This window comes from Nyctibius grandis, chromosome 1 (genome assembly GCF_013368605.1).
Source record: "Nyctibius grandis isolate bNycGra1 chromosome 1, bNycGra1.pri, whole genome shotgun sequence".
Taxonomy (NCBI): domain Eukaryota; kingdom Metazoa; phylum Chordata; class Aves; order Nyctibiiformes; family Nyctibiidae; genus Nyctibius; species Nyctibius grandis.
The window spans coordinates 92,545,380-92,562,832 of record NC_090658.1 but is presented as its reverse complement, the minus strand read 5'-3'; the positions used below and the strand labels follow the sequence as shown (position 1 = coordinate 92,562,832).

Genomic DNA, 17,453 nt, shown 5'->3' with positions numbered 1-17,453 from the left:
GTATTTGAAAGTAATCCCCAACTTCCAAATCTCAGGATTGGTATATAGAAAGAAAGGTGCTAGTTAGTTAAAGCTGTACCATATATACATCTATTAAAATAATTTAATATCTAATATGATTATTTACTTGTACAGGGGGAACTTCAAAAGCATATTCAGAGAAGTGTACACTTTTTCGTACTCTCTCAAGTCTTCCCATTCTTCTTGGCTGACATCTCCGTCTTGTCCCCTTTGCCTGCAGGTGTTTTTTACTCCTATATGACTGCAGCATTTTCTGATTACAGATACATATCTTCTCCTTTTGTAGAACATGCTAAAATCTAAAGCATTAAAAGAATCTTGCTAGCTGAAGTGACCATAAGCAACATAGTTCAATGTCCTGCTTCCTGCTGGAAGTGAGGGATTTTCTTTGATGTATGAATATTTTGGTTTATGATGCTGTATAAATTAATAATACCTGTGCCTATGCATTTTGGCATCTTTTCATAAAGAGCAGATGATTATGATATGAAGAAAATGTTAAAAGCAATAATACTTAAAGTATTTTACTTGATAAACAATGGTGGGGTTTTTTTATAGTTAGCTTGTTCTGGCAAGCTTACTCAAACACCATCATTTTGCATAAAATGTATTTATATGAATAAATTTAAAACTGGAATAAAGTTGTTGCTTTCAATTGGAGAAGCAAATAAATATTTTCTCACTAGGACCTGAATAACCCATTCTGAACAATCATTAAGCTTTTATCTCACTCAGGTGCCATCAGTTTCACTTGAAAATCCCAATGATGTGTTTGAAGATGGTGAAAATCCTCCAAGCAGTCGATCATCAGAAAGTGGATTCACTGAGTTTGTACAATACCAGGCAGATACAACTGATGACATTGATAGAGCACTGAATGAAGGTCACGGTGCACCTGGCATTCCTATTATTGGTAGCACATCCTCAGAGACTGAGACAGCATCAACTGTGGGATCTGAGGAAACCATTGTACAGCCTCCTTCCATAATGACACAGGGGACAGCAACTCGAAGTGGGAAAACAATCCAAAAGACTGCAATGCAGTGCTGTTTGGAGTATGTCCAACAGTTTTTAACCAGATTTATCAACCTGTACATCATTCAGAGTAATTCCCTGTCTCAGCCCTTAGGGGCAGAGCTTCCAGTAGACCCCACTAGAGAGCAAGGACAGACCACAAAATGGGACAGAGAATCACAAGTTGATGCTAAGGTGAAGAAAACAAATAAGAAAAAAACACCGAAAGAATACCTTCCTGCCTTTATTGCTGCTTGTCAGCTGTATCTTGAATGTTCTAGCTTTCCCGTTTACATTGCTGAAGGAAATCGTACTTCAGAAGTACATCCTGGGAAGCCTGAAGTTGGTAAGCTGCACTCTTCTTTGTTCTTTGCTTTAATTTTTTTTTTTATTAAAGTAATAGTATTCATGCTTTGCATGTGTTGCTGTTTGCTGTTCCTCTCAGAAATGTCAGTTTCCTTCTGTATCAATTGGTTTGCTTTTTGAAAACTAAACTATTTTCTCATAGATTTTAAGAATATTGCTGGCATGAGATTTGACACTAATTAATATTGAGGTGACAAATAGAAATCATGCAAACTGAAGCCTGAGAGCAGAATCTAGATTTTTTAGATGTTCCTCTTTACTGTAATGAATCGACAATGTTTTCTTTGTCATATTTTATAATAGCCACAGCTTTTTGTTCTTATCCACAGCTTTCAAAATCTGTTAAAGGCTAAGCGGTGGGCACTGCATGGAGATAAATGGTTTTTTGGCTTTTGGAAACAAGCATCTTAATTTAACATGACTGCTTCTTCTATTCTTGTAGTCTTTAAGGTGTGTTGTGTATGTCTTCGTTACACAGCCAGGAGCAAAGCATATCTTTGACTTTGTGAGATCCAGACATATCAAATATTTATGTCAGTTGAAGGCAACTTGGTTATAGCTGTTTATTAATTAAGGATATTGCAATGCTAAAGAGATGCTACCTTTCGTAAAGATCTAGCACAGGATATTTGTGTTTCTATAGCATGACCCTGAAAGATGTGATTTTAAAAAATTTATTAGTTTTTTCCAAACACTAGCAGCCGACAAATGAGTGTTGTGGCAGAAGACTAAAAATATTTTAAAAATCAGCTGTTTGCTTATTACTTTTCTGTGGATATGGCACCTGAGATTTTCACTGCCTTGTAAACTCCAAAGCAGAAAGCCTGTAGAGCTTGCGTAGTACGTGCTTCATATGAAGGCAATGATTCTAGGAATCCTTTTCACTTTGTTAAATGTCTTGGATTTGCATTGCTTGTTCTTCATCTGAACCTTCCCATTTGTGATGTAGCATTTGCAGTCTATTAAACGGTGTGACTTTGAGGAAAAAGCATAAATTGTAGGTGATTGAAATCAATGGGAAGGACATTGTTTCAGATGTAAATGTCTGTTGTACAGAACAGCAGGGTAGATGGGAATAGCGATGGGAATGGGGCTGCGTAGCTGTCCTGGGAGTCCTGCTTCCCAGAACAGAGAATGCTGGTGGAACAGAGAATGGAGAATGGGAGAAGTTAGTTACCGTAATTCGCACACCAGCCTTTTCTTCATCTGTTGATATGGTGTTTTACTGGAGAAGAGGCTGGTTTTATTATTGAAGTGTTCCTAAATTTGGAACATTTTTGATGGGTTGCATTAGTGATGTGACCCAAGTGCCTTTAATCCACGGTGAGAGTCATCAGTCTTTTTATTTGAAGGAGACAAATTAATCTGATATTGCTAGAATGTAACTGTGCTTAAATTTTGCTGTATGCTTAATTTCTCAGATAAATGCATGCTGTTTTTAATTGAAGAAATTAAAAAGGGAACTGAGTCAAGCTCAGAATAATGTTTATATCTGTAAACTCTAGAATGTTATGTGGAATTGTTGTGTATACTTAGGCTCCAGTTTACATTGCAAAATTAACTGTTGTGGATATAAATTAGAAATTGCATCGTCCTTCTCTTAATTCTAAATAGATGCTTTATTTGTGCCTATTAAATAACACTTCTTCACTTGTGTCTGATTCTAGAAGCATTTGCCTATTTTAGTAAGACAATTAATACAGTCCTTTTGAAGTTTTAAGAAAAATTACTTTGGTACCTCTAAAATAAAAGGGTGCATTATTCACTTGGAGAGTTGATTGTGAACTTCAGAGAAAGACACTTGCATTATCAGGCCAGTGTATGTTATTAAGTGATGGGACACTAAGAAGGGGGAAACATCTGCCTACAGTGAAAGCTGAGTATGATCTAATAGGATCAAGTTTCTGCCACCCAAAACATCAATTTTCACAGATAATTTTACTTTTAAAGTGTTGCCAGGAAAGTCTCTATATTTTTTGTCAGTTTAAACTTAGTTTATGTATGTAAATAATAGATGTAAATAATTCTGTAAATATCTTATAATATCTATATAATATGTAATATATAGAATATTTTATATGTATATAAAATACTACAAAATTATTCCAGACTACAAACTACAGTGTTAAGACTTGATTGCTGGTCAAGAATTTCTGAAGGAGTAAAGTGAATGAAAGGTTGTGCAAACTACTAAAAGTCCAGTTTTGTCTAAAACATGAAATTGCGTGGATGCATTTCCATAAAATTTATTTTTCTCTTCCTTGTTCAAATTTTCCTATTTATTTTTGGTTACTAAATGTTTGAAGTGATACAGTATTGACTCTTACTTAGATTATTTTAAAGATACTTCTTTATGTATATCTATCTTTCTACCATATACATTTTCCTGGACCCATACAACAGGCAGGTTGAAATATGAAAGGTAAAGGACAATTGTGCATATTGTTATGGAATATAAGAGGCAAAATTAATAATATTTAAAATTATTAAATTAATGTATCATCTGTGATTTTTATTTCAGACTATGAACAAGTACAGCCTCCGCTGTGGCTACAGACTTTAATGAATGCTTGCAAGCAAGGAAGCGATTTCAGTGTTCAGGGTGTTACTATTTCCCTTGTGATGGACTTGGTTGGATTGACTCAATCTGTTGCTCTTGTTACTGGAGAAAATCTGAACAGTGTGGAAACTGCTCAGCCCCTTAGCCCTAACCAGGGAAGAGTGGCTGTGGTCATCAGACCTCCTCTTACTGAGGGCAATCTGAGATACATGGCTGAAAAGACAGATTTCTTCAAGGTACAATCAGTATGTCATTGCTGTTTTCTTTAGACTTCTTTTCCTGGTTGGTGAAGACTGAGGCTTGGCCACCTTACCACCCTTGGTCTGGTAAACCAAATTCTCTTGCTGATTATTTGGATAACAGTTGTAACTTGTGTTAGACTCTAAATGAAAATACATAGTAAGTTTTCCCACTGTGATTGTCTTAACTGACTACTTGGGTGAAAGTCTTTGTTTGAATGAATATTTTTAAAATATGAATAAAACCTAATTGAATAGCATCGTTAATTAGCAAAGATATGAAACTGCAATGTTCGTAATGTAGGACTCTGGTAAACCACGATCTCTGCATTTGTATAATTTATGTAAGAAATCATTTACAAAAGATGATCATCAGCAGGGTATATTACATAGTTAATTATATTATGTAGTTAATTATGTTTCAATGAAAATTTATTTCTGGAGGTGCCTGTGAGTTCTGACTCCTAATGGGAATTTTTTATGTAGTAAGTTATTGAAATGTTTCAAACAGTTCCTTATGTTCATGCAAACAAAAAAGAACAGTTTTATAGATTGCCTGTTGGTCATATGGTGTCATCAGATGTGACGTCTCCCATCATTGCATGGAGCTCAACATAGTCTAGAGCAAAACAAGGCATGATACTCATTCATTTGTGTCTCTTGCAACTTTTATTTTCATGTACAAAGCATATAGCTTTAACTCTTTGGGACCAGTTGGGTGATGGAACTCCTCAGCATCATCAGAAGAGTGTGGAGCTTTTCTACCAGCTGCACAACCTTGTTCCATCTTCTAGCATTTGTGAAGATGTCATTAGTCAGCAGCTGACTCACAAAGACAAGGCAAGTTCTTCATATATTTGCTAAAAGATGAATTAAGTATATGTTTATAACTACAGAAATATATTTAGAAAAAGGACTTGGTGCTTCGGAGGATGGCATAAATAACTTCATCATTGAAAAAACGTTGCCTTACATTGATTGTTTCAAACATTAAAAATACTCTTATCTTTTTTACTTGCATGCAGAACATGAGATGTGTCCACCCTCTGACACTGCCACCCTCTTTCCTATATTCCCACTCACAAGAACCCTTAACCTTATGTCTGTAGTAGTTGAGCCCTGTTTTCATGACATCTTGGGGTTTCACAAACCTATGAAAAGTGTCTGTAATGGCAGTAATTGAATATAGATTTTTCTGGATTCCATTCCAGTTGTCCTAACCACACGTCTTCCCCTGTACAGCTCCATCAAATTTAAGCACGCTTTCTTTTGCCATGTCCTAACCATCTGTAGTTCAGTCCTCTGGTGTGCTCCTTCCTATTTCATCTAATTCTTGCATCTTGTCTAATAATTTGTCCTACTATAGCATCTAGACTTTCTGCTTCCTTTCCTCCACAGAACCTGGAGAGGAGCAACAGCCAGGTTGTCATCACTATGTCTCTGTTGCTTTTCTTGATAGTGGGGTCGGATTGCTTCTTTCTTGAGTCATGTGTGATCCCCTTTATCTGTCTATCCTTTTGCTTTCTCTTTTCTCTCTCTCTCAGCTGAGGTGTCCGTAATGCCTTTCTCTTTGTGTCACCACCTTCTTTTTACAGTTTGAGATCTGTTTTCAATTTCTTTCCCTTTCTGTGAAATGCATCCTTATGAGTGCTGCATTTGATATTATTTGCTGCCTCAGCCTTAATTCCCTTTCTCTTTTAAGCAGCAGTGAACTGGGGAATTTTTTTGTCTGTCTGACAGCTTTTATATATTATCTGATTCTGGCTCTTTTTGTAAGAGTTAATGTAAATATAAGAGAAAAGAGCAGCTTGTAATTAGTAAGAATTTATTTTATTTCCAGGTCCCAAGAGCTGTGCTCTACATTTCTGAGCTCCATCTTCTGACACTTGTCTCGGTTAATGATTTCCTGCTGAAGTGTTTCTTTGAGATTCTTTTCCCCTCTTGGGAAGCAGAGGAATTGCAATAACTAGATACTTTCAATGAAGAGAATTCTGTACAATTCTTCTCCAATCTCATGCAGCCACTCTCTTCTCTACTTATTTGTCCTTAAAAGATTGAAATTCTGAGCATTTCTGCCATGTTTACCAGTTCTAGAGGGCAACTAGTAAACTGCTTTAACAGTAATTGCTGGTTTTCTGTGCATCTGTGTCTTTGTGGGAAATGTGCTTGCCTACTCTGCTCTGACTGCCATGGCAGCTGGGTTGTGAGTTGTCTGTGCATTTCTTTACATGGGAGAATGTACTCTTCTGTCTCATGTCAAAAGCCATGGACTATAATTTGAGCAGAACCTCTCGAGTGATCAGAGAGCTGCTTCTTTGCCTCTGATAACTGTTTGGTTTGTTGTTATTACTTTGTCACTTGTACTGTCTCCTGTTCTGCTACCACAGTGTATAACATTTGCTTGTGACCCAACTTGGTGGATCTCTCCCATTCTTTATTGCTGCTCAAAGGCCTCTTGTCTCACTGCTGGCTGTTTTTTTTGAAGTGGTCTTGGCTATCCTATTGATTACTTCTGTTTTGCTATCAGTTTAGCTAATACAAGTAAAGTAGAATTTTCAAAATCTTTTGAAGCTGACAGATATTCAGATTTTTGACAAATGGTGTTTCTTTTAGGTCTGTGATGAGCCTCTGTAGTTCCATGCTGGACAAAGGGGGCTTTTCAGCATTTGGCAACAGACTTATGTAGGAGACTCTCTCTTATCAAAACCAACACTCTACTTCCTGATACATAAAGCACATGCTTAGCTTTTACGATTGTTAGTAGGAGTTCTACTTGTCATCACAGGTACTCTGCTATCTCTCCCTCCCCCCTCAATATGTGTTTCAGGTAGAGGTGTCAATTTGACATTTGAGTTGAGGCCTTTGTAGTGGTTTAAATTTTAGATATATGAACTGCTTTCACAGCCCCAACAGAATGAATGATAGCGAATTACTTGCTTACACGCTCTGGCAGCTCATGGTTGTGTGACTTCAGAAGCAGTTACCTTCTTGCCTTTCTACCAGAAAGTAACCAAGTCAACAAAAAGTGAATGTGAGCTAGTCTGTCAATCACTGCAGTTCATAGCTTGGCATATTGATAAAACTGCTGATGATTGTCATAGAATCATAGAATTGTTTTGGTTGGAAAGGACCTTTAAGATCATTGAGTCCAACCATTAACTTAACACTACCAAGTCCACCACTAAACAATATCCCTAAGCACCACATCTACTCATCTTTTAAATACCTCCAGGGATGGTGACTCCACCACTTCCCTGGGCAGCCTGTTCCACTGCTTGATAACCCTTTCCGTAAATAAATTTTTCCTAATACCCAATCTAAACCTCCCCTGGTGCAACTTGAGGCTGTTTCCTCTTGTCGTATCCCTCGTCACCTGGGAGAAGAGACTTAACACCCATCTCGCTACAACCTCCTTTCAGGTACTTGTAGACAGCAATAAGGTCTCTCCTGAGCCTCCTTTTCTCTGGACTGAACAGCCCCAGTTCCCTCAGCTGCTCCTCATAAGACTTGTTCTGCAGACCCTTCACCAGCTTCATTGCCCTTCTTTGGACTCGCTCCAGCACCTTGATGTCTTTCCTGTAGTGAGGGGCCCAAAACTGAACACAGTATTCGAGGTGCAGCCTCACCAGTGCCAAGTAAAGGGGGACGATCACTTCCCTAGTCCTGCTGGCCACACTATTTCTGATACAAGCCAGGATGCTGTTGGCCTTTTTGGCCACCTGGGCACACTGCTGGCTCATGTTCAGCTGGCCATTGGTCAAGACCCCCAGGTCCTTTTCCACCAGGCAGCTTTCCAGCCACTCTTCCCCAAGCCTGTAGCAGTGCATGGGGTTGTTGTGCCCCTGACACTTGGCCTTGTTGAACCTCATACAGTTGGCCTCAGCCCATCGATCCAGGCTGTTCAGATCCCTTTGCAGAGCCTTCCTACCCTCAAGCAGATCAACACTCCCACCCAACTTGGTGTCATCTGCGAACTTACTGAGGGTGCACTCAATACCTTCGTGCTGATCATCGATAAAGATATTGAACAAAACTGGCCCCAGTACTGAGCCCTGGGGAACACCATTTGTGATTCATTATGATTTATAATTCCACTTATTAGGCTGGTCTGTGAACTGCTGTGACTGTGGATGTGGCACTCATTTCTGCCAACCTCACTGTGAAAACAGTAATTTCTTACATCTTCCCAGCATGGATTGCAAGAGCTTGCATGGAGTCATCTGTATATGTTTGAGAATTGTTATTTTCACTCTTTATTCAGCAGATGTTAGTGAATTTTTTTGTGTAACTGTATATATTTTGCAGCAGTGTTGTGTTTTTTTTTCTTTTTCCCTGTGAGAAGCTTTTTTTTCTAAATATATTTGATGTTTGCTTCACTTTCGAGAATGCTGCTGTTTCTTTTGGTTTTTTTTGTTTGTCTGATATAATCTGCCTTGTGTCCTTTCTGTAATTTTCAGTTTTTATAGGTTTTACTTAAAATTTCCATTATTGTGGCAGATATTGGTTGTATTAGCTGTTGCAAAGCTTCTTAAGCTGTGTGTTGTAAATTAAGTCTGAAAGTATGCCAGATTGTCACAATGGTATTAACAGTTTTTAGCTTGGTCTCATTTTAATTAGAGGTGAATATACCTACTGTTCATTCCCTATAAGCACATATTTTTAAGAACAAACAAGTGAAAATCTTTGTCATCTTATCTCTGCTTATCATTTAGTAATTTGGTTTAAGCCCTGATTGTATTTGAAAGTAATTTTGGTGCTTTGTTCAGCATAACTGTCCTGATTACTGTGCTCTGTTTGCTCACCCCTACAATGGCTTAGTAGCTTCCTTCTCGCTTGGGTAAAACTGTTTTTAATAGATGTACCCATGTATTTGTATCATAGCATGGAATTTACTATTGTTTACAGCCTTGCTGGAATAACTCTTTGTCTTGATCAGTCACACTAAAGAGATAAAGGCATAAAAATTGTTACTTTAATACCATTTTCACCATTAAATATTCTGCATATTATTATTAGTCATTAGAAGTCATTTGGGCAGTAAGTATGTCCTATTTGTCCAAATAAAACTCTTAAGTCCTAGAGCAAAATTTGGCATGTTAGTGATGAACTCTATCTACCTCATATCTAGCTAGAGAATTCTTATGTCTCTTTCGAGCCAACTTACTTTCATTCCCTTATTTCCATGGATACTGTATTTAATTCCGTCATTCCAGACACGATCTCTAAAAATTTCTCTTCTCTCTCTGCCTCTATATGCTTGAGTTTTCATATTGAAATGCTTGTATGTTTCTTCCTGCTGTCTCTTCATGATCTTTTTTAGTGCCTTGATACATATAAACTCACTGAAAACAGAGCTGTGCAACTTGTGCAAGTAAAATAAGTATTGTTCAAGCTATCACATTAAGTATTTAAAACTTTTTCAAGCTAAACTTTGAAACTAAGGCAGCCAAGATCAAGATGGGTGAGAATCCTTTCATGTTACTAAATTGTTTGCAGAGACCTGTTGTTGCCTATTACTGTTTTTAATGTTAGAAAATAGGATTTGAATGCATAGTCAAAAAAGTTAATTTTAATAATTTCATTATACATTTTAAGCTGCTGTATACCTCTTTTTTTCCAGTTCTTATCAGCGGCTGTTGTATTCTGATAATCTAACTTATAATTTGGTCCACAGAAAGTAAGAATGGAAGCTCATGCAAAGTTTGCAGTGCTATGGCATCTCACCCGTGACCTTCATATTAACAAGTCGTCTTCCTTTGGCCGTACCTTTGACAGGTTGGTGACTGCAAGCATGACTTAGTTTTAATAATTTTGCTTCAAAATCTTTAACTACATCATAGTGACAGCATAGAGTGTTGAGAAATTGGAGAACTACAGTGTAACTGTGAGAGCAAGAAAGGCAGACAAGAAAGGAATTCATGTTAGACAAAAGTGTTTTCACAATGATGATTATGTAAGCTGTAAATGTTTCTGGTAGCTGTAGAGTAACTCAGGAATGGTCACAAGATTCATTGACTATCACTGTGGTTAAAATATTTCTGTATATTGAACGTAGTATCTGAGTTCTTGCTGTGATTTGGTAAAAACAAAAGCAGCAGAGAGAAGTCAACCCAGAATTGAATTATATGAAAATGGAAAGTAACAGTAAAGCTAAGAAAACTTAAGAACAAAATTGCAAGTAAGCACAAAGATATGAAAGGGGTTTTTTTGTTTAATCTGTGTGTTTTGTGTAAGATGTCATTTATGGCAAGCAGCAGAGGCTTTCTGGTTCGCATTCTCGTATCAGATGACCTTCTTAGAAAAAACCTAAATGATCAAGACCTGAACTAGTCTTGTCTTCCTCGGCTAGCATAAATTTTTTGAAAAAGTGCTTATTTAGATTTTCTAATGGATACTTGGCTGTAGGAAGCGGAGTAAAAAGGTTATTTCTTTGGCTTGATACTGTCACTCATTGCAGAAGCGGTGATAAATTCTGTACATACAGCTAAGAGCTTATGAACGTGTACTACTGGAGGACATAAAACAGTCGGTAAAATTCAGAGTCAAATATATATATTGTTTTCCACCAAGTCTGGAAAGGATTCTAAAGGCTAAAAGTACTCGGAGAAGAAAATAATGACAGTAGGAAGTGCTGAATTGTCAAATATATTTCTTCTCTGGGTTCTTGAAGAAAAGATCTTTGAATAAGTTATCTTCTCTTTTCCATGCATCTGTGTGAATTGGTTTTTAAAGTTTTATCTTTTTGTACTGCAGTAGCACTTAGTAGGCAACCACAGCTTGTTATGCTATTAGCTGTGCAAATCCTTGAACTGACTATACAACTGCTACCGCTAGATATAACAGTAGCAGTTGTATAGTCAGTATATCTAGCTATCTTAACTGAGTTTATTACTGGCGCTTCCTGGCCATTTCTTCATTAGGCTACAGTAAAATATAAAACTTCAGGTTGCAAAGTTTGGATTCCAAAGAAAGTACTGTTTTACATGGAGAAGACACTGGAGTATATACTGACATGTTGAAATTTATCATATATCAGATTAAAATGGGATTATTCTGCAAGTTGTGTAGAATGTGTTAGGTTCATTTTTCTTTCTGTTCTAGATCTTTGTTTATCATGCTGGACAGCCTTAATAGCTTGGATGGTTCTACATGGTCAGTGGGACAAGCCTGGTTAAATCAAGTGCTTCAAAGACATGATATTGCAAGGGTTCTTGAACCTTTGCTCCTACTGCTCCTCCATCCAAAAACTCAGCGAGTGTCTGTTCAGCGAGTACAGGCTGAATGTTACTGGACTAAATCTCCCTATCACCCTGAAGAAGAAAATGAAAAGCACTTTATGCAGAAGTTTAGCTGTGCTGATGGTATGTACGCAAGAAGACTGTAGGAAGTTCCTTATTTAATATCTTTATTTGTTATTTACATGCAACATGAAAAACGTAGTAGAAATTTTTGAGGGTGACTTGCAAAACAAAGTGCTGGAATAGCTACTGCTTATATCTGCATTTGTGCATGTTTTTTTCTAATTCAGGTCTGCGTGTCCCAAGTATCGTTGAAGTTTTATTGTTCTCAAATTAAGATGATGCAAGTATTTTAATGCAGAGCATTTTCTTATGTCTTACTGAGCTTCAGTAGAACTTAAGAATATGGCTTGAAGTTTAACCAAGAAATGAAATGCTCTTGTGAGTTAGGACCACTGACATGGGGCTGGCTGAAAACATACTGATAAGGTTTGAAGGTGTTTGTATGTATTGTGTGATTTTAGTAATGTACTAATGATTCTTTTTTATGAAAACACAAGCAGATAAAACTACATAAGGTTTCACAAGGGAATTATGTTGTTTTGCTAAGGTCTACTGCTAAAGTAATCTTGCTTTGGTTATGTGAATGTGTGTCGTTTGCATATTAACGTTGGGGCTTTTTTCGTGCTGTAAAGTGGAAAGACACTATTTATCATGCCTTTATAATTTATCCGGATCAGGATGAGGAGGGTGATGAGGCCTTCTACAGGCAGCTGAGAGCAGTCTCACAATTACAGGGCCTGGTTGTCGTGGGGGATTTCAACTACCCTGATATTTGCTGGGAGGCCTACTCAGCCAGCCATCCTCAGTCCAGGAGGTTCCTCCAGTGCATTGATGATAACTTTCTGATGCAAATGGTGGATGAGCCAACTAGGAGAGGAGCGCTGCTGGATCTTATCCTTACTAACAAGGAGGGTCTGGTTGAAGAGGTGAAGGCTGAGGGCAGCCTTGGTTGTAGCGACCATGAGATGGTAGAGTTCAGGATCTCATGTGGCAGGACCAGAACAGCTAGCAGAATCACAACCCTGGACTTCAGGAGGGCCAACTTTGGCCTTTTCAAGCAATTGCTAGGGGAAATCCCATGGGACAGGGTACTAGAAGGTAAGGGGGCCCAAGATAGTTGGTTAGCATTCAAGGACTGCTTCTTCCGAGCTCAAGATCAGAGCATCCCCGCAGGTAGGAAGTCAAGGAAGGGTACCAGGAGACCTGCATGGTTAAACAGGGAACTGCTGGGCAAACTCAAGTGGAAGAAGAGGGTGTACAGATCATGGAAGGAGGGGCTGGCCACTTGGGAGGAATATAAGTCTGTTGTCAGAGGATGTGGGGAGGCAACTAGGAAAGCTAAGGCCTCCTTGGAATTAAACCTTGCAAGAGAGGTCAAGGACAACAGAAAGGGCTTCTTCAAATACCTTGCAGGTAAAGCCAACACTAGAGGCAATGTAGGCCCACTGATGAATGAGGTGGGGGTCCTGGAGACAGAGGATAAAAAGAAGGCGGAGTTACTGAATGCCTTCTTTGCCTCGGTCTCTACTGCTGGAGGCTGTCCTGAGGAGCCCCAGACCCCTGAGGCCCCAGAAGAAGTCAGGATAGAGGAGGACTCTGTCTTGGTTGATGAGGGCTGGGTCAGGGACCAATTAAGCAATCTGGACGTCCATAAATCCATGGGCCCTGATGGGATGCACCCGCGGGTGCTGAGGGAGCTGGCGGAAGTCATTGCTAGGCCACTCTCCATCATCTTTACTAAGTCGTGGGCAACGGGAGAGGTGCCTGAGGACTGGAGGAAAGCAAATGTCACTCCAGTCTTCAAAAAGGGCAAGAAGGAGGACCCGGGTAACTATAGACCGCTCAGCCTCACCTCCATCCCCGGAAAGGTGATGGAACAACTTGTCCTTGGTGCTGTCTCTAGGCACATCAAGGATAGGGGGATCATTAGGGGCACTCAGCATGGCTTCACCAAGGGGAAGTCATGCTTAACCAACTTGATAGCCTTTTATGAGGATGTTACCCGGTGGATAGATGATGGTAAAGCTGTGGATGTGGTCTATCTTGATTTCAGTAAAGCTTTTGACACGGTCTCCCACAGCATCCTCGCAGCTAAACTGGGGAAGTGTGGTCTGGATGATCGGGTAGTGAGGTAGATTGTAAACTGGCTGAAGGAAAGAAGCCAGAGAGTGGTGGTCAATGGGACAGAGTCCAGTTGGAGGTCTGTGTCTAGCGGAGTCCCTCAAGGGTCAGTGCTGGGACCAGTTCTATTCAATATATTCATTAATGACTTGGATGAGGGAATAGAGTGCGCTGTCAGCAAGTTCGCTGATGACACAAAACTGGGAGGAGTGGCTGACACAACGGAAGGCTGCACAGCCATTCAGAGAGACCTGGACAGGCTGGAGAGTTGGGCGGGGAGTAATTTAATGAAATATAATAAGGGCAAGTGTAGAGTCCTGCATCTGGGCAAGAACAACCCCATGTACCAGTACAAGTTGGGGGCAGACCTGTTGGAGTCCAGTGTAGGGGAAAGGGACCTGGGGTTCCTAGTGGACAACAGGATGACCATGAGCCAGCAGTGTGCCCTTGTGGCCAAGAAGGCCAATGGCATCCTGGGGTGGATTAGAAGGGGTGTGGTTAGCAGGTCAAGAGAGGTTCTCCTCCCCCTCTACTCTGCCCTGGTGAGGCCGCATCTGGAATATTGTGTCCAGTTCTGGGCCCCTCAGTTTAAGAAGGACAGGGAACTGCTAGAGAGAGTCCAGCGCAGAGCCACGAAGATGATTAAGGGAGTGGAACATCTCCCTTATGAGGAGAGGCTGAGGTAGCTGGGTCTCTTTAGCTTAGAGAAGAGGAGACTGAGGGGTGACCTCATTAATGTTTATAAATATGTAAAGGGCAAGTGTCATGAGGATGGAGCCAGGCTCTTCTCAGTGACATCCCTTGACAGGACAAGGGGCAATGGGTGCAAGCTGGAACACAGGAGGCTCCACATAAATATGAGGAAAAACTTCTTTACGGTGAGGGTGACCGAACACTGGAACAGGCTGCCCTGAGAGGTTGTGGAGTCTCCTTCTCTGGAGACATTCAAAACCCGCCTGGACGCGTTCCTGTGTGATATGGTCTAGGTAATCCTGCTCCGGCAGGGGGATTGGACTAGATGATCTTTCGAGGTCCCTTCCAATCCCTAACTTTCTGTGATTCTGTGATTCTGTGATTTGAAGTCTCGATAATAGTTTAAATTATAAATTTTAATTCTAAACTCTTATTCTGAAGAACAAAATATTATGTGTATATAATTTTTTGTGTTTTTCTTTAAGCATTTTCTCATGTGCCTGTAAGCCAAGAACAACTTATTATACCTAAGGAAGTCAATGAAAAACAACTTGCTATGGATGAAATGGAGAACTTCAGCCTGACTGTCAACCCGCTGAGTGACAGGCTTTCCTTGTTAAGTACTAGCAGTGAGACCATACCAATGGTTGTGTCTGATTTTGACCTTCCAGACCATCAGGTTGAAATACTGCAGAGTTCTGACTCTGGCTGTTCTCAGTCATCTGCTGGAGACAACATCAGTTATGAAGTGGAAACAGAAAGCCTGAGTGCTCAAGATAGTTCTCAGACTCTGAGAGAAGACTCGCCTGATGAAATTGTGCAACAAGTGGTTACAGATCTTATATGCAAAGTTGTAAGTGGTCTTGGAGAAGAGGCTGAACCAGTTAAATATAGTCTACTCTCTGAGGACAGTTCATGTAAATTCAGTCCTTTGGATAACTCTGTAGAGGTGACAAAAAGTGAAGATCAAAATATTCAAAGTAGCCAGAGTAGTTTGCTTAGTAATGACAGCTCCCAATTGCTATCAGCCTCAACTGAGACTGGACTTGAGAGCTTAAGAGATGAAATTTCAAGAAATAACTCTTCACCCTGTATTGCAGAAAGCCAGCAATCCCTCTCTGATCTCACTCTTGCTTCCACTGAATCGAAGTCCAGAAAGCGAAGCCACAGTAGTATTCAGTTCAGCTTCAAAGGAAAGCTACCAGAAAAAATGTCAGAAAAAGAAACAATAGTTAAAGAGGCTGGTAAGCAACCAGGTGCAAAACCGAAGGTGAAAATAGCCAAAAAGAAAGATGAAGAGAAGAAGAAAGCACAAACAGAAAAGCTTAAACAAACAAACGTCTTCTTTAGTGATGGTCTTGACTTAGAAAACTGGTACAGTTGTGGAGAAGGAGAAATTTCAGAAATAGAAAGTGATGTGGGGTCCCCAGGAATGCGAAAATCTCCCAACTTTAATATCCATCCATTGTATCAACATGTGCTGCTTTATCTCCAGCTGTATGACTCTTCAAGGACATTGTATGCTTTTTCTGCAATTAAAGCAATTCTGAAAACAAATCCTTCAGCTTTTGTAAGTGCAATCTCCACTACCAGTGTCAACAATGCATACACTCCTCAGCTTTCATTGCTCCAGAATCTTCTAGCCAGGCATCGAATATCTGTTATGGGCAAGGATTTCTATAGTCACATCCCAGTTGATTCTAACCATAACTTTCGGAGCTCTATGTACATAGAAATTCTTATCTCCTTGTGTTTATACTATATGCGGAGCCACTATCCAACTCATGTTAAAGTAACCTCACAAGATCTAATAGGAAACCGTAATATGCAAATGATGAGTATAGAAATTCTGACACTACTCTTTGCTGAGTTGGCAAAAGTGATAGAAAGCTCTGCAAAGGGCTTTCCTAGTTTTATTTCAGACATGTTGTCCAAGTGCAAGGTTCAGAAGGTGATCCTGCATTGTCTGCTGTCTTCTATCTTCAGTGCACAGAAATGGCACAGTGAAAAGATGGCTGGAAAAAACATAGTGGCTGTAGAAGAAGGTTTCTCTGAAGACAGCCTTATAAATTTTTCTGAAGATGAATTTGACAATGGTAGTACTCTGCAGTCACAGCTTTTAAAAGTACTTCAACGGCTGATTGTGCTTGAACACAGAGTAATGACTGTGCCTGAGGAAAATGAAACAGGCTTTGACTTTGTCATAACAGACTTGGAGCACGTCGGTCCCCAGCAGCCGATGACTTCTCTTCAGTATTTACATTCACAGCCAATAACCTGCCAAGGCATGTTTCTTTGTGCAGTGATACGAGCTTTACACCAGCACTGTGCCTGTAAAATGCATCCCCAGTGGATTGGCCTTATCACTTCTACGTTGCCTTACATGGGAAAAGTTCTTCAGAGGGTTGTTGTTTCAGTGACTCTTCAGCTCTGCAGGAACTTGGATAACTTAATTCAGCAGTATAAATATGAAACAGGATTATCTGATAATAGGTATGTGTATGTAGAGGTCTATAATCTTTTTAAGCAGATTTGATTGTGTTGAATTACTTTACAACCAGATTAACCCATTTAAAAAAAATGAATCTCTTATTTTAGGCCTCTCTGGATGGCATCAGTCACTCCCCCAGATATGGTTCTTACTTTATTAGAAGGGATCACAACAATAATTCATTACTGCCTCCTGGATCCATCTACGCAGTATCATCAGGTAAACTTATCTGGGTGTCTTGAGAGGTTCCTGTGCAGTACATGTCAAATTAAGGACTGTGATTATATTAGCAGATATGAAGATCTGAGTGGGAAAAATACAAATATGTTGTCTTAGCTATAAGTATGTTTTTTATTGATAATTTACACGTTTCAAACAGAAAAACAGTTTTCTACTAATTATACTTTTAAAAGAGTAGTCTTATATTTTTATGTTTGTTTGTTTTGGTTTGGTTTTTTTGGGTTTTGGGGCATTTTATGTTACCCTGAAATAAATAAAGTAGGAATCCCTTAACTTTCAGACTTCTAAAATGCCACTTTTTAGAACTAGCTTTATTTAGCGGAACTTCCCAGACTGATGCCCATCCTGTTACTTTCTGGCTGGACTGTGTTCATCTTGCAATATGTCAAAACATTCTCTTTCTGCTC

The 17,453-nt window shown here is 39.4% G+C and overlaps 1 protein-coding gene across 3 annotated transcripts in view; it reads left to right on the top strand.

The window, feature by feature from the left end:
• Positions 1-17,453, top strand: part of DOP1A (DOP1 leucine zipper like protein A) — a 78,467-nt gene that overhangs the window by 34,073 nt on the left and 26,941 nt on the right. For all 3 annotated transcript variants that reach the window (XR_011049486.1, XM_068415193.1, XM_068414381.1), the window contains exons 14-20: positions 757-1,381; positions 3,923-4,197; positions 4,888-5,040; positions 9,875-9,975; positions 11,302-11,561; positions 14,801-16,808; positions 16,914-17,025. Coding sequence is in view for 2 of the 3 variants with exons in the window: in XM_068415193.1 (XP_068271294.1) it covers positions 757-1,381; positions 3,923-4,197; positions 4,888-5,040; positions 9,875-9,975; positions 11,302-11,561; positions 14,801-16,808; positions 16,914-17,025 (3,534 nt within the window). In the remaining variant the exon portion in view is untranslated. The remainder of the gene's footprint in view (positions 1-756; positions 1,382-3,922; positions 4,198-4,887; positions 5,041-9,874; positions 9,976-11,301; positions 11,562-14,800; positions 16,809-16,913; positions 17,026-17,453) is intronic.